The sequence below is a fragment of the Hibiscus syriacus genome, unplaced genomic scaffold, assembly GCF_006381635.1.
Source record: "Hibiscus syriacus cultivar Baekdansim isolate YM2019G1 unplaced genomic scaffold, ASM638163v2 tig00111366_pilon, whole genome shotgun sequence".
Lineage (NCBI taxonomy): Eukaryota > Viridiplantae > Streptophyta > Magnoliopsida > Malvales > Malvaceae > Hibiscus > Hibiscus syriacus.
The window spans coordinates 2,106,048-2,127,878 of record NW_024063071.1 but is presented as its reverse complement, the minus strand read 5'-3'; the positions used below and the strand labels follow the sequence as shown (position 1 = coordinate 2,127,878).

General features: G+C 34.5%; 5 protein-coding genes across 7 annotated transcripts in view; 2 read left to right on the top strand and 3 right to left on the bottom strand.

Annotated features, from left to right (window-relative positions):
- Positions 1–505: 505 nt before the first annotated feature.
- The window catches only part of LOC120159595 (60S ribosomal protein L8-3-like), a 25,433-nt gene continuing 4,107 nt past the window's right edge, over positions 506–21,831 (bottom strand). Inside the window, exons 3-5 of the mRNA XM_039170172.1 lie at positions 9,612–9,616; positions 1,343–1,821; positions 506–958 (exon numbers count right to left, since the gene is read on the bottom strand). Of these exons, the coding sequence (XP_039026103.1) occupies positions 616–958; positions 1,343–1,782 (783 nt within the window). The 5' untranslated portion in view covers positions 1,783–1,821; positions 9,612–9,616 and the 3' untranslated portion in view covers positions 506–615. The remainder of the gene's footprint in view (positions 959–1,342; positions 1,822–9,611; positions 9,617–21,831) is intronic.
- LOC120159598 (auxin-responsive protein SAUR50-like) lies at positions 3,523–3,954 on the bottom strand. Its single transcript, XM_039170175.1, has one exon. The coding sequence runs from the start codon at positions 3,952–3,954 to the stop codon at positions 3,646–3,648; it is 309 nt and encodes a 102-aa protein (XP_039026106.1). The 3' UTR covers positions 3,523–3,645.
- On the top strand, positions 5,384–8,459 carry LOC120159593. Of its 2 annotated transcripts, none has more exons than XM_039170168.1 (7): positions 5,384–5,782; positions 6,334–6,734; positions 6,836–6,866; positions 6,983–7,056; positions 7,154–7,305; positions 7,714–7,794; positions 8,151–8,459. In XM_039170168.1, exons 1-7 carry the CDS (start codon positions 5,617–5,619, stop codon positions 8,227–8,229), a joined length of 984 nt encoding a protein of 327 aa, XP_039026099.1. In that variant the 5' UTR covers positions 5,384–5,616; the 3' UTR covers positions 8,230–8,459. The 2 variants fall into 2 exon arrangements, with proteins under 2 accessions (XP_039026099.1, XP_039026100.1); XM_039170169.1 differs by having other exon boundaries at positions 5,664–5,782; positions 6,362–6,734.
- On the bottom strand, positions 9,865–11,063 carry LOC120159594 (protein WUSCHEL-like). The gene is made up of 3 exons (XM_039170170.1): positions 10,509–11,063; positions 10,316–10,413; positions 9,865–10,217 (listed from the first exon to the last, which is right to left on the bottom strand). Exons 1-3 carry the CDS (start codon positions 10,858–10,860, stop codon positions 9,873–9,875), a joined length of 795 nt encoding a protein of 264 aa, XP_039026101.1. The 5' UTR covers positions 10,861–11,063; the 3' UTR covers positions 9,865–9,872.
- The window catches only part of LOC120159591 (calcium-dependent protein kinase 28-like), a 3,920-nt gene continuing 2,421 nt past the window's right edge, over positions 20,333–21,831 (top strand). Inside the window, exons 1-4 of one of the 2 annotated variants that reach the window (XM_039170167.1) lie at positions 20,333–20,524; positions 20,558–20,862; positions 21,441–21,571; positions 21,753–21,794. In XM_039170167.1, coding sequence (XP_039026098.1) covers positions 20,467–20,524; positions 20,558–20,862; positions 21,441–21,571; positions 21,753–21,794 — 536 coding nt within the window. In that variant the 5' untranslated portion in view covers positions 20,333–20,466. Of the gene's footprint in view, positions 20,863–21,440; positions 21,572–21,752; positions 21,795–21,831 lie in introns of both variants that reach the window. The other variant, XM_039170166.1, reaches the window with a different exon arrangement.

The following is a 21,831-nucleotide window of genomic DNA, read 5'->3' as shown; positions in this document are numbered from 1 at the left end:
GTTATCCTTGAGTCATTTATATCAATTTGGAGGCTTAAAACTTTTTAGAATACTTTAGTATGTCATCAGTTTTTTTATCAGCAGTTGACGGTAATAACCATAATAATAAACAAATTAATAGTTCAATGATTGTGTATATGTTTTAAAAGTTCATGACCAAAATGCAAGTGTCCTAAAAGTTCATGACCGAAGTCCCAAAGATGGTAGTGGTTCTGCAAAAGATCAAAAACATAGATTCTTGCAAGTACAATGTGTTGATGTGACGAGGGAAGTGAAGTAGCCTGTTTCCGGTTACCATGAAGGAAAACGAGAATAACCTTAAAGGTTAACTTAATTTGCAGGAGATAAAGGATGAGTTTCTTTAAGTGTGATGTAGGAAAACATTACGACACGGTAAACCATATAATTATGAGTGATACAAATAGAAGGATGACATAAAACACTTGAGTAAAATCCCAAATTCAAAACACAAACATCCATCATACAAACTCCAGACAGTAGCATTATCTCAAAATTCAAACAAAATTTCTAGCATAAATGTGCTTTAATAGTCTTGAACATATAATAAATATAAACCCCAAAAGAACTAAAACAAGTTGTAGTAACCTACTTGGCCTATGCCTTATCCGCCTTGGCAGCAGTGGCAGCAGCTTGCCCTCTGAGCCTACCAGTCCTCCTTGCAGCAATAAGACCAACCTTTTGACCGGGTGGAGCATCACGTCTAACGGTACTAGCATGACCAATGTGTTGATGGTTACCACCTCCGTGAGGATGCTCAACTGGGTTCATAGCCACACCACGAACCTTAGGCCAGCAGTTCCTCTTCACTCTATACTTGTGGAAAGCATTACCAGCCTTGAGCAGAGGTTTCTCAGTCCTACCACCTCCAGCAACTTGGCCAATCATGGCTCGGCAACCACTTGGAACAATCTTCTTCGCACCCGATGGAAGCTTGATCCTGTAAAGTTACAATCCAAGAATCTCACTAACAAGTTAAACTATAAATGATCACCATCCACTCGCTTCCAAGAATCAAACTAAAAACGAAATAGAACCTATAATCCTTGTGCATCAAGATGTTATTTCAATTTGCATTCCATCAATTCATAATTCAAGTAGGATCAATCCTAGCTTTTCACAGCTAACAATTAATTAATGTTCTTTCTCATATTCAAGCAAAATATTGACAGTAAACCTTAGATTGTTGCAAAATATATATAAATAGAGCTAAGAAATCATCAATCACTATAAGAAAATATTGGTAACAACCCAGAAAACTATCCAACATTGAACAGATCCAAATCAAAATTAAAATTAAAACAAAGTAAGAATTAAAAAGAACCTGGTCGTATCGTTATCAGGATTGTGACTAATAACAATAGCGTAATCACCAGAAGCCCTAGCGAAAACACCGCGGTCACCGACATGGTGTTCGACGTTGCAAACGACAGCTCCTTCAGGGATAGATCTAAGAGGCAAAACATTTCCGACCACAAGGGTAGCCTTCTTACCGCAATACACGAACTGTCCGGTGTACATGCCCTCGGCGGCAACGAAGAGTTCCTTCTGCTTCTTGTAACGGAACGGGTGACGGAAGACGACTCGGGCTAACGGGGCGCCGCGTCCGGGGTCGTGGATGACTTCGGTGACGACACCTTTGAGGTAGCCATTTCGTTCGCCGAAGTCGAGGCTGCGGAAACGGGCGGGACCCTTGCGGTGGTGGGTGTGGGCCTTGAAGACGGAACCGGGACCCTTACGTTGAGCTCTGATGACTCGACCCATTCAGTGAATTTTTGTGTGTGAGTGTTGCGGCTTGGAGATCTGTCTCTTGGAGACGATAAAACAGAGGGTAGAGGATTAGGGTTTGCGAGAACACATGTTATATAGGGTGATTTTTTCCACCTGAATCTAGGGGTTTGGGTTTTGAATTTTGGGCTTTTGGTTGTTTAATAATGGAGAAAAGAAGAACTCAAAGAAAAAATTTAGGGTTGGCCTAAATGCACTAATGCAGTTTTTAGCTTGTATCTATCAAAAACGAAGTCGTTTTGTTTCGTTTTAAAGGCTTTGAATTATTAAAATCTCGTTTTGGTGATGAATTAGGAATTTCGAGTGATGAATTGGGAGAACTGAAAGAAGTTAAGTTCGAAGAAAAAAAGGGGGAAAAAGGCTTAGGTCCTTAAAAAATAGTTAATTGCATTATATGTCCTCAAATTATGATCTTATTTCTAAATTGGTCCCTAAACTTTTAAATATTCCAATTTCATCCCTAAACTATGATTCTCATTCTAAATTTATCCTCAGAATTTTGAATTTTTATTTTCATTCTCAAACTATATCCTTCATTCTAAATTAGTCCTCAAATTTTTTCAACATTTCAATTTCATCCCAAGTTATATGTATATACTAATTATATTCCATTTTAATAAAATAATTAGACCAAGCTATATTGTTATATGTTTGAAAAAAACATTTAGGTTAAACTATGGTTAAAACTAATTAAATATTTGGATGAATTTGGGGATAAAATTGAAAGATTTAAAAGTCTGGGGGCCAATTTAGAATGAGGGTCATAGTTTTAACCATAATTTAACCTAAACGCTATTTTTTTCAAGCAACATCTGCGAGTGTGTGTACGATGTCAATAACTAAAAAAAATTATGAATTAATATTATCGTATAATCATTTTAGAATAGAGAAGAAGCACGAGTAACAACCAGAGGAATTTGTTAGAAAAATGACAACCGATAGGAGAATAAAAATAAAAGAAAACACAATAAATGATACATCGAGGGAAACACATAATACGAAATGATAATACATTTTGATTTTACACATTCAAATCAGAGCAAAAAAAAATTGGTAACATCAGTTTTATCCATCCCGTTGTGTCTCATTGCCATCCTGAGGTCATTGACAGATTGCTATTTTCACTCCTTGACGAAGGGAAACAAATCCATAAAAATGAGAGTCCCAGCTCATGGTGGCACCCACTGGTTAAATATGAGACAGACATGGAAGAGAAAGTTTGAAGCATTTAATACAAGTCGAGGACCACTACTTTGAATGACAGATAAGGGTGAATAAGGTTTCAAAAATGGGTTTTGCTCGTGTGAGTTGCTATGAAATCCAGCTGCTTTCTGGACTGCTTAAATGGGAAGGGACAATTTGCTCAAGGAACCCTAAGGTAGCTCAAAATGGACCCCCGAATGCATGTGCAAAGTGTAATTCAGCAATGTAAACACTTGACTATTTCCATTGACTCACCCCTCCATCTTATCAACAGATGAACATGCCGACTCAACACATCATGCAACAGAATAAATTAATGATATAATATATTAAAATAATTTTCCCCTTCTTTTTTAGAACAAGAAAATACGTAACTGAAGTAAAAGAACATAGATTTTCCCATGAATTTTTTTCATTATTCTTTTTTAGAGGATATTCTCTATGTCACTCGAGGAAAAACATCATACAAAACATAAAATAAGTAATAAAAAGGATAATGTCAATTGCTAATTGTCAGCAAAAAAGAAAATAAAACACTAATGTAATGCATGACAGCATGAGGGTTCGAAGCAACAGAGCTATACGGCAATCTTTTTTGTTCAGTTCCCTGACTCTACCCTATACATCAAGCTTTGTTCATCTGATCATGGCCGTTAAAGATCGGAAAACGACTTCTTCGCAAGGGATTTGAAGACCGGTGTCGTGGTTAAACCCAAACTCCTCTTCGGCCCTTTGAAGCAAGACCCGAAACTCGGGGCGGTCCAACCATGATATCGGAATTATGTATCTGCTTCTGTTTTCTCCAACATAGACATCAAAATGGCCTTTAGGGACATCATCGGGAAGGCTTCGTTCGTGACCGTAGCCGAAAGAACTCGAACACTTCTTCAGAATATGCTTGATAGCTGCCCTCTGAGGCAGTTTGCTCGATGCCTTAATAGCCATATGCTTGTTTACTAGGAAAAAAGATCACTCAAGCTTTGAAATTTTTGAAGGAATATAGGTATTTATAAGTAGGTGGCGTGGGGGAGAAAATTTTTGTGTTGAAAACAATGTTATGCAGCATGTGCGGGTATGAATCAAGGGGAACTGACGGGACGGTCGCAGTGACGGGTTTATTAAAAGTTTAAGGTGAATATGGGTTCATTTTAAATTTTGAATTTTCTTCGAATAATTATTTATTTTATTGATTGTATCTATCCTAAAATTTTATTTGCATCTATCCGTACAAAAATTTTATGTGATTAATATATATATATATATGTGTCACTCTCAAAAATATTTTTCGGATTATCATATAATTTGGACATACTTTTTAATATATTTTTATCTTTTAAAATTGTATAGGTTAGATTCTCTCTAAATATTTTAAGTAATGAAATGAAAGAGAACAACTATGATTAAGTGGGACTTAGCCTACCCTTTTGTTTCTCAGCTATTTGTCTGCCCTGTTCAACAGAGGATGAGACAATTTATTGAACAATTTATTGAACAAAACAATATCACCTTCACTCCCTGTAACATGATTAAGAAAGTCCAACTTCTTAGCTTGGACCATTGCCTTGAACCTTCTGATTTGATCTTTTTATCTAAAGTTGTATTAATGAATTTTAAGTTGTTATTCTTGTTGTTTATCTTTTTTTTTTACATTCATTTGTTGTGTTCGAATAAGTTTATTTTTTGTGTTTGTGTTGTTCGTTTATTGTGTTAATTTATGTATGTTTATGTTCATTTATTATGTTCGTTTATTTTTGTTCGTTTACGTTTGTTTATGTTCATTTATCATTTAAATGAACGAACATGAACAAATATATTACTTAATGAACGAACATGAGCAAAAAAAAATTTGTTCGTTTATGTTCATGTTCATGTTCGTTTATGTTCGTTTAAACGAACATGAACATACCTCCGTTCGTGTGCGTTCGGTTCGTTAACAGCCTAGATATTTGATGATTGTTCATATATTTATTATTTAACTTAATCTTAATTTGACTCTGATTAAATTTTAAATAATCAATGTGATATATTTTGCTCGGTTTACGACTGAACAAGAAAAAAGATGTTATTGGTATCAAATTCAAACGACGTTGATGATATCCCTACGAAGCAGATCAAAAAGCTTTGATACCATGTCAAACGTTGATATCATTATTGAACAAAAAGAACCAAAGAGAATGAAAGAGGCAGAAATCAGGGTTACAAACAAAATGAAAAACAAAACAGATGGATGAGAAACAATTCTATTAAATAAGCCCGATGGGTCAAAGAGCAGTACATGGACGTGTATAGACTTATATATTAAGCCTTAACAGAATTGCTTAACTACTAGAAACCCAAACCAAGAATGGGTTAATTAGGCATGATCTCTGTCATGGTTTAGGCCCTGTCCGAGGAAGAAATTTCTTATCACCCCATTTTGATTGATATTCGATACCCTTCGCTCGATCCCAACTCCCCAGACTTCATAATTTGCAGCAGGTTTCCAATTTTCGACAGGGTGACCCTGACCTCCTCCTTCACTTTCTTCAGCTTCAAGCAACAACAAGCTCTTATGATTATTTATCAATCGTATATATAAACTAACGGTTAATAGGGAGAGGGGAAGGAATGGGAGAAGGGAAAGAAGGGGATTGGGAGTGCAGCGGATGCAAAAACAGGAACTACGCCTTTAGATCTTTCTGTAACAGATGCAAGCAGCCTCGGCTTCTTGTTGACACCAAAACCCCTGCTGATTCCAAATGGCTCCCGCGTATTGGTGATTGGATCTGCACTGGTCCGTTCATACTTCTTTCTCTTACACATGCTTTTTTCTTCTTATAATTATTGTGTTAATGATTCTTCGTCCGTTTTAATTCAATTATTAAATTTAAGAATAAATGTCAAAAGTGGGTTCTTTGGTAGAACTTTGGGTTCTGGAGTTTATCTGTGGTTTGAGCTGAGATGGAACAAAAGGCATGTAAAGATTAGTTATTGGCTTATTGCTTTCCCTAATTAATATTTTGAAAATGGGTTTATCTTTAAACAATGATTTTGGAAAGCTTTATTGAACTTGTTTCTGTTTTAGTTTTGTTAATTTGGTGTTTTGTAATGTTGACAAAGTTGCCATTTCTATGAATGCAACCTGTTGAATGAAATATATATTGATATGTGCTTTGCGAATTTGAGGTTAGGAAATGAGTATCAATTAGGTTGAGTGTTGTGTTTTTTTGTGCGTGTACTTTGGTACTATGAGATGAACTTGTTGGTGTGCGTATGTGCTTGGCTTCCTTGTCCTCTTCGTGGCTGCATTCTGGGTTGGGGTGTGTGTGGCAAATGGATCAATAGCTTGCACTAACAACAATTATGCATCAAGAGAAAAGTGCAAAAAGTGCGGGCAATCGAAGGATATTGCAGCGATGCCAGCAATTGCAATGGCCGGAGCTTCTCTCCCCACTTATTCACATTATTTTACCAGGGCCCGAGGTATACTGGAACAAAAGGTGAATGTTGGATTTGTCGGCAGTGGTGCTCCCCAGCAGTTGCTTCCTTTGAGTTCCAACTGGCATTTAGGTGGTGCTGATAATTATGGACTTCAATCAGCATCCACATGGCCTTTAGGTGGAAACCAAACTCCTGGGGTTCCATATGCCAGTCCTGGTAATCAACCACTATCCGTTCCAAGGGGATGGAGAAATGGTGACTGGATTTGCAACTGTGGCTTCCATAACTACTCTTCTCGTTCACAGGTCATATCTTACTGCTTATATGTGTTATTCTTTGTGCTTGTAACAAATTCTACAAAATATGACGTGCCATTATTTTTCTGATCAATCTGGTATTTTTGCAGTGCAAAAATTGCAATGCATCCATACCACCAGGTACATTCATTTGTGTTGTTTTGGTGTTAATGCTTATTTTCTGATCTGTTGGTTTGTTCTACTTCTAGTAATCAAATCTTTACCTCTTATTTATTTTCCTTTTTGGGGTTATGTAGCACTTGGAACTAAGCGATTAGCATCTGAAGAATCCTTACATGATTGGGATCATAAAAGATTGAATTCAGGACACGTAAGTAATCGGTTTCTGTCATGACATGTATAATTAATGGTAGTTTCCAGCAGGCTTTGACTTTTTGAACTACGGTTGTCCTTTTCTGGGTTTGCAGGGTCCTGGATTTAACCAAATAGTAGGAGCCACAAGTGACTCAAAACCTGGAGCATATCCTTCCTATCCCAGTCTAAACCCTGTTGTCGCTTCAAATTGGCCAGGGCCCGTGTCATTCCCTCAAGCTGCAACAACAACCCTTCTTGGGAAAGGGTAAATTTCGATTAAGTTGACCCTTATATACACGCTTTTTATATATCTCGGACAAATTCATGATTTGTTTCAGTAATATCTTTATTTTATTTTTCAATTCTTCAATCTTGTTGGATATTGTAAGTTGTAAATGATTTTTAGCTTCTGAACTGCTCCTGGGATTGATTTTAGTTCTGTTTTCAGTTCTCTTGCTTCTTGCTGACTGTAGGCTTGAATGTAGTATGCTAAAGAGATGATCACTTAGTTGATAATGTTCTAAGAACTTCTGTGTTTAGAATCCAATCAGGTTTATGTTCAGTTTTTTTGCGTTAAGATGCTGAGTAATATGTCTAGCAAATATGATAATTTTCATGAGATTCAGAGGATTGCTTTATAGATCTACTAATTTTAACATCCTCAATTTATCAGAGCAAAGCAATGGCGTAGTGGAGATTGGATGTGTGCAAAATGCAACAATCACAATTATGCCTCTCGAGCTCAATGCAATAGGTCAGGAAATAAATTAGTGTTTTTTACCTTTTACATGCTGAATTATGCAAGCATTGTGATCCACATAAATATGATGCGATTGATGTGCCTTATACCTATCAATAATTTGATCATTTGATGTCTGAAGTGATTTACTATTAGAAAGGAAAACTGCTTTATTTGAAGTTGCCTGCGCTAGATAATGGCAATTTACTTTGTTCTATCGGTGGTTTCCCGTACACTAGTTACTTAAATCGTTGCATGAAAATATATGATAATTGTGAAAACTTTTATTTCTTAAGACATCCACTTCATTGCATCTTTGCAAAGCTAGGGGTGAGTCCCTAATGCCCTTATCCTTGCCCCTCCTTATACAGGTGTAAGACTCAGAGAGAGACCGTGACCCAGCCGATAAATGCTGCATTGTCACCATTTACTGCCGGTTTTGATTCATGAAGATTTCTCCAGTACATTGCTCAGGTTTCTTTTGTTTTTCTCTCTCCCCTTATTTTCAAGTACAACAAAAAACAAAAGCTATCTAGTTTTGGTTTCCATTAGTTATGATAGCCATTATGAGTTTTGAATTGAGAATGGAGGAGAGCTTTATATACAACTTTTGTACAATTATAAATTGTATAATTTGACTGGTATTTCTTGTATAAATGATTGAAAACCTTGTGCATTGTGTGCATTATAGTTGTTACAATAACATATGCTATTATAGTTATTATACGTATCGCATTTATGAAACATTTAGTTCGAGCAGTACCTTTCTTACTATATAACAATTATTATTTTTAAATGTCACAGGTTCGAGCATCAGCGACTGTAAAGGTGATTGAACGTTTATTGTCAAATGATTGAGAGTACTTAGAACATATATTACTTTATAATCACATTTAATTTAATAAAAAATAATTATTAATCTAACAACGAATTACTATTTAAATCTCTATCGAGCACTCCACCGTCAAACAACAAAATAAAGCGTGAGAGGTGTAGCGAGTTTTAGTTCACTAAATTTACTACAATGACATTGTTTTCATAAAAATATAAAATTGTCCCGAATAATTAGCAGTTTACCTAAAATATTAAATTATCATGCTTGATTAATTTAATTAGAATATAAAATTTTATTTTTTGATTAATCGAATATTCTATATATTATTATTAAGAGTGATACTTATAATTTAATTCGTCAATCACTTAATCATTGCATCGATTTGTAATTAGTTATGACCTTATTGAAGTGAGACAGTTATTGGATGCTCATCCAAATATTGAGGTTCGTTCTATTCGGCATTCAACAAACATTACCACTCATATTCTGGCACAATGGCATCGTCCACGAGTTCATCTATGTCATTTACTTATGATTTACTAGACTTCGTGATGCTACTTCCGGTGCGGTTAATGAAATTACATATTTTTTCAAAATATATATATATTTTTTAAATTACGTATCTCAAATTTTATCATAGTTTTTAAATACATTAATGTCGACTTTTTTAATGTATTTAGTTAAATGTTATATTATAACAAATTTTCAGTATAAATCTATTATTTAAACTGTGTAAACCTATAAGATTAGACACACTCGTAAAATATATTTTCTCAAATTTCAAACGTTTTCGATGATAGAAAAAGGCGAGGTTAATTACACTTCGTTGATCACTGCATCAATGTTAATACAATCTTCATTTTTTTGTTGTATCATGAGAGATAGTCGATCGATGTTTCTCTATCACTGTAAGAGCAACTGAATCGATCTTAAGAAACTGTGTAAACATACCTCAATGACTTTGTTGATTCGATTCCATGATTAACGATGAATAAACGATCTCTTATATTATCTTATTTACTTTTCTGTACAATTTTCTGCTTGAAAAGGACCCGATCATTGATACTGTCATTAGCTCCGACACCAAGGCACTGTATCTCTGTTGCTAAAACCAAGGTTTATGTAAGCTTAAACTTCATAATCACTCGTTAATTAAGCTTAATTTATAAGAAACAATGCACCAACTCATAGTTTTTACACCGTAACATTCACTAGCTACGCTAATTGAGACTCTAACATGATTCAATACAAGATTTCTTCAGATATAGTCCTGTGGTCTGCCGGTGTAGGAGTTGAGGCTGAGCTCAAGTGAAGCACGAGCTCCGGTGTAGCCGCCGTCATCAGACCGGTACCAATTTGCCGAGTAGCAGCTCTCTGATTGGGGCTTAAGATTGCTGCAAAAAGCATTGATGTGGTCTTCTCCGTGCATGGGAAAGAGAGGAAGGGTTTCAATATGTGGAGCAAAACCTTCTTCTTCTTCTTCTTCTTCTTCTTCTTCTTCTTCTTCTTCATCTTCTTCTTCTCCGATGAATCTTTTCTTGTCAAAGAAAGCATAAGATGTAGCACCACCACTGCTGCTACCGTATGCTGATATTGAGCAATCCTGGTTTTAAAAACCAAAAGGAAAACTCTCTTTTTCAAATTACAAGTATTCCATTTTACAGATTAGGCTTCAAAGGAGTATTAATTATCATCACTTACCCTATAACTCTTCTCCATAGTCATGGATCCATACCCATTGTTCCCTATCTGCCCAACAGTAAGCACACCATTTGAAGAAGGAGATGAAGAAGCATAACCTGCAAAAGAGAAAGAAAGAAATCACCAAACAAATCCATTGAAAAACAAACAATCAACAAGAAAAGAAAGGGAAATAGGAAACAACAGAAACAACCTGGAGTTATGGTGGGATACTTGTTATTACCATTTGCAGCATTAGGTCTTTGCATGGGGATATGATGATCAGTTGTGGTGTTGAACCTTTTCTTCTGCCTCTCACGAGCCTTGTGGTTCTGAAACCAATAAAACACATTCTTGCCTTCGATTTTTCCGTACTGTCTAAGCCGAGTGGAGATCCTCTGAATCTGATCCGCACTGGGGGACCTAACTCCATTGTTGTAGTAAAGGTCCTTCAATATTCTGATCTGGTCAGTGGTGGGTGTCCACCGTGTACTACTTTGCCTACAAACAAACCCTCCTTTGCCACTGCCGCCATTATCTTCATTTGGTTGTTGTTGGGGTTCCATAGTGGCAGAAAAAAGGGGAAGCAAACAAAAGCTTAGCTACAAAGAGAGCAAGTGCATGAATGGAAAGAGTAAGCAGTGAGAATATAAAGGAGAGAAGAAGGGAAGAGAGGGTATAAGAGAATTATCTGAGAGTGAAGGACTGAAGTTGACAGAGCGATGTTCGTAAAAGGGAAGTGACAAAAGAGACATACAAAGGGAGGACATCACTGGAATTACTTGGATGAAAAGGCATGACGGGGCATGAAATGATGATAGAGCAGCCTTGATATAAGAGAAAAAGAATGAAAGAGATTGTCCATGAAAGAATGATGAATGCCTTAAATCGACTGCAAACACAATATTAATGTAAAAGAAGAGGCTTTAGAAACTTAAAAGTCGGTTATGCATCCGGAGAACCATTGGAAACTATAAGATCTCCTTTAGTTAATATTTTTGTATAACCGGCTCATGGTGATTTATTAGAATAAAACTAGAGATTTGATTATCAAAATATTTAGTCAGTCAATTTACAATTAATCATAATTATCTTAAGTCTGACACCACCAACTTCAGTCATTATATTTCCTTCAAACAATGATACTGAGAGAGGATCTAACCACTTCTCCTAGTTTACTCCATCTTCTCATATCTCTCAAAAAAAAATATCAACCAATGGTTGTTATTCATCAACAATAATTCTCCGTTAAAATTAAAAGGGATGAATTACAAAATCCCCCTCCTCATCCGGTATAGTTTGGTACAAATTCATTCTGGTGAATGGTGAAGAGAATCACACATTAAACAAAGTATATCTTTAGTCATTTACAGATGTTGCAACCTTCCATTAGTAGGTTTCTTTATTCTTTATAGAGCTTTTGATTACCCTATGCTGTAAGAATTTCAGGGATTTTTGCTTCACACGATGCTGTGCTTGGATTGGAGCTCCCGGTTCCTATATGAAACGCTGTTAAAGAGGATACCCTCCATAGCTAGGTCTAGCAAGTACAGTATTGGAAATTGAATTCACATCTTACGAAAAACTAGCTTCTATGTGCAGTAAAATAAGCAGCTTTGGCAAACCAGTTTTTTAACCGAACTAACGAACCAGTTTCAGCTTTATTTTCCTAAATTTTATGTTCTTCCATAATGCAAATAACAATGCTTATTTCTTCCAAGATACAGTATTTGAAATGAATCCCATGAAAATTCAACAAGAGAGATGAACAATGATTTTGCTGTCTCTAGTTTAGAACCCTATACACGCTATAGGAAACGTGCATGCGCCACAAAAACAAATGCAATTAATGGCATTCAATAAGGGGATCTTCTATTACAGTTCCTAGAGATTTTGGTGCACTGGACAGAAGGAAAAAAAAATACTACTTGATCCTTATTTGCTTAGTGTGTGTGGGAGTTATGTTGTTCATGTGTTATTCTCCTTGAGTTCAACTTGTAAGCAGTCTTTTATATTCCCTTTTTCTCCTACAATTATGGCTGTGCCAGCTGCTGCAGCAGCCTCTTTCTTTCATGCTTTTTTTCAGATCTGTGTTATTTGCTTGATTTCTGACATTAGCATCATGAGATTTCATTTCCTTATCATGAATTTGCACTAAAGCTTCTCTTCCCCCAAAAAACCTCTTCCTCCTCGTGTGGGTATGTAGGTAACTAATGGAAAATTCTAGTCCAGTCTTTTCTTTTGATCCCAACTTCTTTTAGTCATTGATTTGGTCGGAAAAGTTATCAGAAAATAATACTGCTGAAAAATAATATAAAAACATAACGATTTATCATGCTAAAAGTTACCGGTCATCTTCATCTCTCATCTTTACTCTACAACATCTTTATCTTTACTCTAAAGATGAAATAGTAATTCATTTCCAGCACTATCTCTACATTACCACCAACTCTACTTATTCTCAATATTAACTATTATAATATTGATTTTACAATATAAAATAAAACATATACATTTCTAATAAATATCAAGATAAAAAGTATAAATAAAATATTCATAAATAACATTGCGAAAATAAAAATAAATAAGAAAATTATAATTCAAATAATATGCGAAAAGGTTAGACGTCTCCAACACATTAATACCGTATATATATTAACATGTGATACACAAATGTGACTGAAATACAAAAAATAAAAACAGAACATCTCAAACTGAAATACAAATATATTAACATCTCAAACATTAATACCGTATAAATAAGCTCTATACCTAGGAGGATCTAAGGCTAATTTACCCATAAGATTACAGTGACTAGACCCTAATTTACCCAAAATATTTTAGTATATAAACTAACTAAAAAAAACCTAAGTTAATTCACTAAACCTAAACACCTCAGCCGCTCAAGCTCTCCACTTCTCTCCCTTTCTTCTCGATGAAAACCAGAGGCCAAAATCCATGGCCACTAAACTTCAGTCGAAACTAACAAAAAAAATGTAGCGCAGCTATAGTGCAACGCCAGTTGTAAAGTGTTCTGTAGCTGTCGCAACAATGCAGCTACAAAGTGGCGATGGGCTGGAGCACTAAATCATCTTCAAAGTGGAGATCTTCGCCACTCCAACGATGCGCTAGAGATGACCTTAAGAGTAATTCACAGGGATTGGTCTAATTTCAAAAATAAATATTGTTCTTAGGGTTAATGTAGTCTTCTGAATTTTGTACACCTAAAGTGAGAAAATAAAACTCGTTTGTGTTGCTATATTCGACAAGAAACTTAAAAAAAGTAACATATTTGTATTAATAACAAAAGTAGAACACGATTATATCTTAGGATAACTCAATTAAATCATTAAATAGATAAAAGAAATTAATGGGCTAGACTCGAATGTAATAAACTTAATAGGTAGATGAATGTTTTATTACTAGATCCAAATTATATTATTTAAAACCCCATTTTTTTAATATTATATATATGTATAGATATAGTGTGCATGGGTCATAAGTCATAAGAAGTGGGCTAATGGCTATTACGTATAGCGTGTAGTAGTACACTCCCTTTTCTTTCGGGTAATCATCCCTTTTGCTGTTATTTTCTCCACCCTATCTGTGAAGCATACATCACAATATCATTCCATATCTCTCTCTTTCGCTTTCTGTCTTATTAATTCTAAGAAAGTGACTGTTGGCGAATCCAAACCCTGTCCACAACCTTCTCTTTTATTCTTTTTAATCTTTCAAGCTTAAACATAACTTACCAATAATGGATGATGGACAGACACAGTACCCGTACTCAAGTTTGATAAGAGACAGTGTCTTTGATATAATACATACATCAGTTGTAGAGTGGACCCAAATTAGATGAAATTAGGGTTTTGTCCTATGAGAATAATATTGGGTATGGACCACAAGTTTCCACTTCTCGTTGTACTAGTTGTATCTTGACTGAGTCTCTACCACTAGCGGGGCAAACCATTGTTTTCAAGTTTGAACTTTGTTGGGTCTTGGGTTAAATGTTTGTGGAATTGTCCATCAACAATGTTGTATATATTATATGTAAATATATGGACACGTAAATCTATCATGTGATCTTAATAGTTAAAAAGAACGTTATTATTCTTTGAGATCCTGAGTTCGAGTAACTGCATAGAGTGCGTATACGTTATCAATAGTTAATAATGATTTTGAATAGATATTATCTTGTACAGTCCAACCTATTAAAAAAATATGGACTTATGGATGTTCATAGTATTAAATTATAGTTATAGTGTTTATTGTGGTGTCGCGGTTATAGATATTGTGGATTTTACAACATGATTTGTTTTTAAAAAATCGTAATATTTTTAAATTATAAATGTAATTGCGGCGTTACGATGACCTTAAAAACTGTTATAATACAACTGTTATTTTACGACAACAATTTGTGGATAAATAAAACCTTACATTTTTTAAGTTAGAGTTTATGAAGCCTTTCATTTGTCATTGATGCAATTGTAGTGTCGTTGTTACGGATATTATATCATAACATGATATATAAAAATTATAATATTTTAAATTGCGGGTGTGATTCAGCGATTGTCATGTTAATCTTAAAAATTATGTGTAAACATTTTTTTTGGTTTCTCTGATTAATTCAGATCGACCCGTGTCGCACACTTGATTTTGGTGGGTGAGTTTCCCAACAGAGATTTTCTGCATACACAAAAATCGAACCTGAGACATTGCTTAAGCAGAATCAAGCTGCTCATCGCTTGAACCAATCCCTGTCAATTATGTGTTCCCTATCATTTCTATACAACATTTTTATGATAGAATCATAAAAATTAATTAATTAATTTCAAGTAATATCAAATTAATTTACATTTTGATTGGAACACGTAATCAATATTTTATTTTTATTTTTATTTAATTATATACTAATTCAACGATAAATATATTAATTTTTTTATTTAAAATAAATCAATGAATATGATTTTATAAAATCAAATAGATTAAAAAGACGATAGAAAGTACAGAGAATTACAAGATGTAAGTAGGCCTTTATGATGAAAGAATGGCCTGACCCCTGGTTAAGTATTTCTTCTCTTCCATTAGGGCCGACACAAAAATTTAGTTAAATCAATTTAATCATATTTTTTTTTAAAAATATATTTTTTTAAGAATGTGTCTCATTATTTAATGGTAGAGTTTAAAGTTGTGCGAGAATCAAATCGTCTTCGTGGTTGAATGTATATTGTTAAATGGTTAGGAATATTTAGAATAAATATTATTTATAATCATTTTAACTTAATAAAAAACATAGTTTAAAGTTTTTTTTTTATTATTAACATAGGGTAAATATAAAGTAATATTTGTTTAAAGGTAATTCTCAACTATTTGATTTTGAACGCTCACACACCTGACATTTATTCATAGTGCTCGAACTTGAAACTTCAAGGAATAACAGTGATTATTCAAAATAAAATAACAATCAAGGTTCAAAGTTTTTTAGTGTACTTATTGTATTAACTCAATACAACAAAACATGTTTGTAGCGGCGTTTCTTGCGACGTCTATAGAGTAAATGCCGCTAACTCTATAAATATCACGGCGTTTAAATGTCAAACGCCACATATGATAACCCAAAAGCGTCGCTATAAAACCCGTCTTTGGTGGCATTTTTAAAAAACGCCGCTATAAACCTATCTATTGTGGTCGTTTTTTTAAAAAAAGCCGTAATTTATGAATGCATTAGCGACGTTTTTAATTAAAATATCGAAAGGTTTTAGTGTTTTATCACAGACCCCCTTTCTCATCTTTTTTTTCTTCACTTGTTTTCCTCAATGGTCCGTCCTTTACCCTTCTACCCACGAAGCTGAGAAGGCTGCCGCCATTAGTTTTTCGAGTCAGTCCAACCATCATCACCTTCCAGCACCATATATTTCTTCTATGTCGCCGTCGAGGTAAACATCATCGTCGTCGATTTCTTTTCACTTGTTTTTATTTTTTTGTTTGAAGGATCTGAGTATTCTTAAAACTGCAAACTTACCTGAGTATGTTGGATCCGAGTCACGATATTGTATTGCTCGTGTATACGAGTAGATATCTTATCATGTTTTTTTCTTTCAGCTCATCTCCTTGTAATATTGACCATGAATTCATTATTTTTACTGTTGTTTGAATTGAATGTACATTCCTGATGAAAAGAATCAACTGAAGTTGCATATCAATGCTCAAAATTGCCACTAGAAGTGTTTTTTTATTCCAGTGAACAATGTTTTTTTTAATTGAAAGTGAGAGAACATAGACTAAATTCTAGTAATGTTGAACTATGTTACATTTCATTTTAATTTTATAAATTTTGATTTATATTCCTACATAATTTGTGTCGTAATTAAATTTTAATTTTATTGTTAAATAATGTAACATGATATTAAATTTGGGAAATATAGAGTAAAGAATGATATATGAGAAATCAATTAACCATAGCGGCGTTTGTAAATAAGAGCCACAGAAGTCAGGTTCTTTTTCGGCATTTGGTGAAGGAAACGTCACTAATGGTGTACACATTTGCGACGTTTGTGAAGAAAAACACCATTATATATAACATATAGCGGTGTTTGAGAAATCAAACACCACTAAAGACAAGATAATTAGCGGCATTTTAAGAGAAACGCTACTATAGAGCTTGATCTTTTGCGGCGTTTTCTGTTCACAAGCACCACTAACTGTTGCGGCATTGGTTTTAGCAGTGCTTTTATTGGCATCGAAAAATATTTAAGTAATACTTAAAAACACCGCTATAGAGTTAAAAAAGTCGCTAAAAACCTGTTTTGCTGTAGTAACATTAATCAATAGAGATTCAACATGGTCTAGGAAGTTTTTAACTTTGTGATTTTTAAAATAATCTTAAATTAGTTAAATTTTCATTATTTGGTGGCTTTGATATATGAATAAATTCAAACAATCAGTATCAAAACACAGAAGGAAGTTTTAAGAGAAGAAGCAAGTTTAAGAGCTCCAATACAAACAGAAACAAGTCCAAATATATGATTCTACAACTTCCTTTTTTTCATACACCAATTTACAAATCTTCATACTAAAAACATAAGTTTAATGTAAAACAAACTCACATTTACATCATGAAAATGTTATATATCAAATAACTGGAACCGCCATGACCACTTCACTAGTGGAACTGCGTCGGATTCTCCTCCTTCTACGCCTTTTTCTTGATGAACTCGATGCAATCCGCCACGGCTTCACTACGGTCAGCGTCGGCCGGCCGGTAATATTTTCGCAGGGTGGTGGTGGCGGACGAGGTGGTTTGCGGTTGCGTGGCCGACTTTGTGAGAGTCGACAACATTATGAGACGAAAAACTGCTTCTCGGAATCGTTCGAGCAGACTCATCGGCGATAACCGTTTGTTCTTGTTGCTCCCTTTCATCCTTGGTATGCACAGATTGCTGTTCTTCATTTTCTTGGGACTTCCTTTCTCCATTTGCCTTTGATAATAGAGAGCCTGTCTACATGGGAGAATCTATTGCATTATATATATGCAAGTTTTTTGTTGTTTAGCTTTAGCTTATTAAAGTAATATATATATATATATATGCATAATTCGTTCCAAATTAGTCTATAAATAGACAAGATATCAATAATTAAACTTAAAAAAGTTTAAACACAAATGCAATCATGTGTACTATATTCTTTTGATAAACTAATCACAGTATACCAGCAGGACAAAACCTGGTTTTATATAAGTTGTTTGATTTGTAGTGTCTCATGACAACTCAACCATGCATGTTAGAGTTAAAACACACCACACCCCAACTTGCCTTAAACTGACTTGTTTCATGGTCAAGTTCATCCATGGGAAACTAGGGTTAAGGCACATGGTTGCATGTGCATACGGTCATGGCTCTCCACAACTACATTAAATTCATTTCAGCCGACTTACCGACCATCAAAGAACCCCTTTTTTTGTATTTTACCCTCTTTGAATAAGATATGAAAAACATACAGTTTTGTGCACAAATTCTCTGCTTCGAATCAATGCAAACAGGTACTGAAATCAGGGGGGGGGGGTGATAAAAACATGGAGCCTGATAGCTCCAATTCGTTTGACGAAGGCATAAAAGAACTACAGAACAATAGGCAATCCGGGTGCATGAGATAAGGCAATCGGATCTTGGACACTAGGGAAGGATCCTAGCTAGGAAAGATGCCATTGAAGGAAACTACAGAACAGATATCAGTTAGCAAATGAAGGTTAGAGCAAGTGCAAAATTACAAAAGATGTTAATATCGTTAGGGAAACGGAAGCCATGCCAGTGGACCTTGAAAAAACCAATAAGCTTTTATTATATAAAACTAGTGTTATATCCATAAAAAAATATAATCATCAACTGACTAGATAACAGTTAGTTAAACTTAAGGTTAAGGACTGTTAGTGAATTGTTTATATAACGCTTATTTATGTTCGTTTGTTAAGCTAAATAAACGAGTATGAACAAAATTTTTATGTTCGTTTAATTAACGAACAAACACAAATAGAGGTGAGTGAATAAGTTGTTAGTTGGTTCTCGGTGAGTGAAGATTGCATTTTGATATGCTGCTAGGTTTGAGCTTTGAGTTTGCTGGGAAGATATTGTTTTGCTACACTTCTTATTAGTTTTAAGATGTTAAATGAACGCTAAACGAACATTAAATGAATATGTTCATGAACGTTAAACGAACGCCAAACAAACATGTTCATGAACATTAAACGAACACGTTCGTGAACATTAAATGAACGAACATGAACACGTTCAAAAAATAAACAAACGAACATGAACATAATCTTGTTCGTTCAAGCTCGGTTCATTTACACCCCTAGTTAAGGCAACTAAAACAAAGCAGTGTAATTGTCGGCAATAAGCTGTATTGAGTCTACTTGCTTATATCAGTGTTGCTTGAAGGACTGGATTGAAAGGGTGTTTGTGGGACAATTACAACTTGTGGAACAGTTGAAGAGCCAATCATACTTTGTACTGCAAAAATTTGAGGTGCATGTGTTGCTGTAGAAAAATCAACTGATGAAATGTTCTGTCCAGATGCAGTTGGTAGAGAACTTAGAGTGTTTGGTATAGAGACATTATCAACATGTAGGGTGGACGTAAGATTTTATACTAAGAGACAAACTTATAAATTTTACAATATGAAAACATATTACCAATAAAATATATCTAAAATATATGATAATTTTTTTTATGGAAACGACTATCCCGAACTCCCTCAATCCATCTCTATCAACAAATACCACATATAAAGCTGACAGATTAATGAGTGATGCCTCTGAAGAATTTGCATTAGAGGCAAGAGGTTATGTTTTCGCCTATAGTTATATGATGTTATGAAGGGAAAACCGTGAATGCATAAATAGATAAATATACAGATAGATTCAATAAGATAAATACAGAAACATATTATAAGAGATGGTAGACACCAGATCACCAAAATATAAATGTCGTAAACATTTAGTAATCATGTAATAATTTACGCTTATATATATATATATATATATATATATATATTCATTAACAACTATTTTAGACAAAGTCATCATCTGATTGAATATGGTAAAATTAATATAATTCAGTAAATATTTCACAAAATTTCCCTAATTTTATCATGGTTTGTCTTGGCTTTTTTTGCTCAAATATGTTATCCCTTACATTTAATTAGGAAACTCAACTAGCCATAAACAGAAAGACTATAGAAAAGATTAGGACGTAAGATTTTGAAATTTAGCTATTTAATCACTAAATTTGTTAAATGTTATTATCTTTAACTAAATCACTATAGATTTTGTAATAAAATCGTTTTAGCTGCAAAAGTTCACACGTGTAAATAGATAAAACAGTTAGTTTAGGTACTGGAATCGAACCAAATTAGTTAGACAGATCATATATTTTTTTTGGTAAAAATTAACAAAATAGAATAAAATATTTTTATTTTGGATCATAAAATAAAATAAGTTAATTTGACCAGTGTATCTTCTTCCTTGATTTCCTGTCTCTCTCCTTCCTTTGATTTCTCTTTCTGTTTGAGGGAGGTTTAATCATTTGACCCCTTTTGTTGCTATTTATTTCTCCCTATGGAATTTGATCACTAAAGCTGATTCCTTTTGATACCCTTTTCTCTTCGTGATCGTCATGGGGATCTGTTTATCCACCGCCAAAGTCTGCGGCTCAAACGGAACCAGCCCCGCCGTCCACAACCGCAAGGAAGAACAGTCCTCCGCCACGGCACCGACAAAAACGACGAGCAATGAGAAAAAAGAGTCTCATAGGTCATCCACTAAACAGGACCAGCAGCAACAACATGTGAGGAGTTCTCAGCATCACAATCCCAAAGAGAAGGCTCATTCGAGGAAACAAAGTGGGAACGTGCCCTGTGGTAAGCGTACGGATTTTGGGTACCGTAAGGATTTCGACACGCGTTACACGACTGGGAAATTGTTGGGGCACGGGCAATTTGGTTATACCTATGTTGCCATAGACAAGGAAAATGGTGATCGTGTGGCCGTTAAGAAAATTGATAAAGAAAAGGTAATTCATTTAACGTTTTTTATAATCCTTTGCTTCATTATGCTTCTGGGATATTTTCATATTCAAGATGGGATTTTTTTTTTGTCTGCTAACTTAAAAATGAGAGCTTTATGAATAATTCGGATTGGAATTTTAGATATTGGTGCAGATTTGGGAAATTTTGCTTGTATATTGGATTTCTTATTGGTGAATATGTGTGTATATATATTATAATTTCCTTTGTCGTGAGCATGAAGCATGGCCATGGGATGTTGGGAACCTTTCTCTGTTCTGTTTTGTAATCTAATGTGGAGAATTTGTTCTTTTATCCTTTTGGTTGGCCTTATTTAGAATAATCATTGCGTAAGTATGAAAAAAACTTGGTGGGGTATATGAAATAGCTTGGTTGAGCTATGAGGATCCTGCATCTGTTTAGCAATCTTATTTATTACAGTCTTAAGATCTTGGTATGTAAAATTTGCTTAATACGATTTTCGTGATTGCCATTTTGCTGCAATGGAATTCGATTGATATACACAATTGCTTAAATTCGCTCGCAGCTTTGATTTTCTAACTAACACTGAATTCGTTATAAGCAGATGGTTCTTCCTATTGCGGTGGAGGATGTCAAGCGAGAGGTCAAGATATTGAAGGCCCTGAAAGGCCATGAGAATGTTGTTCAGTTTTATGATGCATTTGAGGATGCTTCCTATGTATACATTGCTATGGAGTAAGTTTCTAGATTTTATCTTTGTTTCTGGATGTCGATTCAGTTCTGATTTGCTCTTAATCTTGCCATGTCCATTCTCTTGTTTTCTGATATTCAGTTTTGCATAAAATAGTTTTGTTTTCCTCGTGACACATCTTTTTATATCTTGACTATATTACATTTTGGCGCAATCTGATTCTAGGTTATGCGAGGGTGGAGAATTGCTGGACCGGATATTGGCCAAGTAAGGATACTTAATTGAGTCAATATTTTTTATCAAT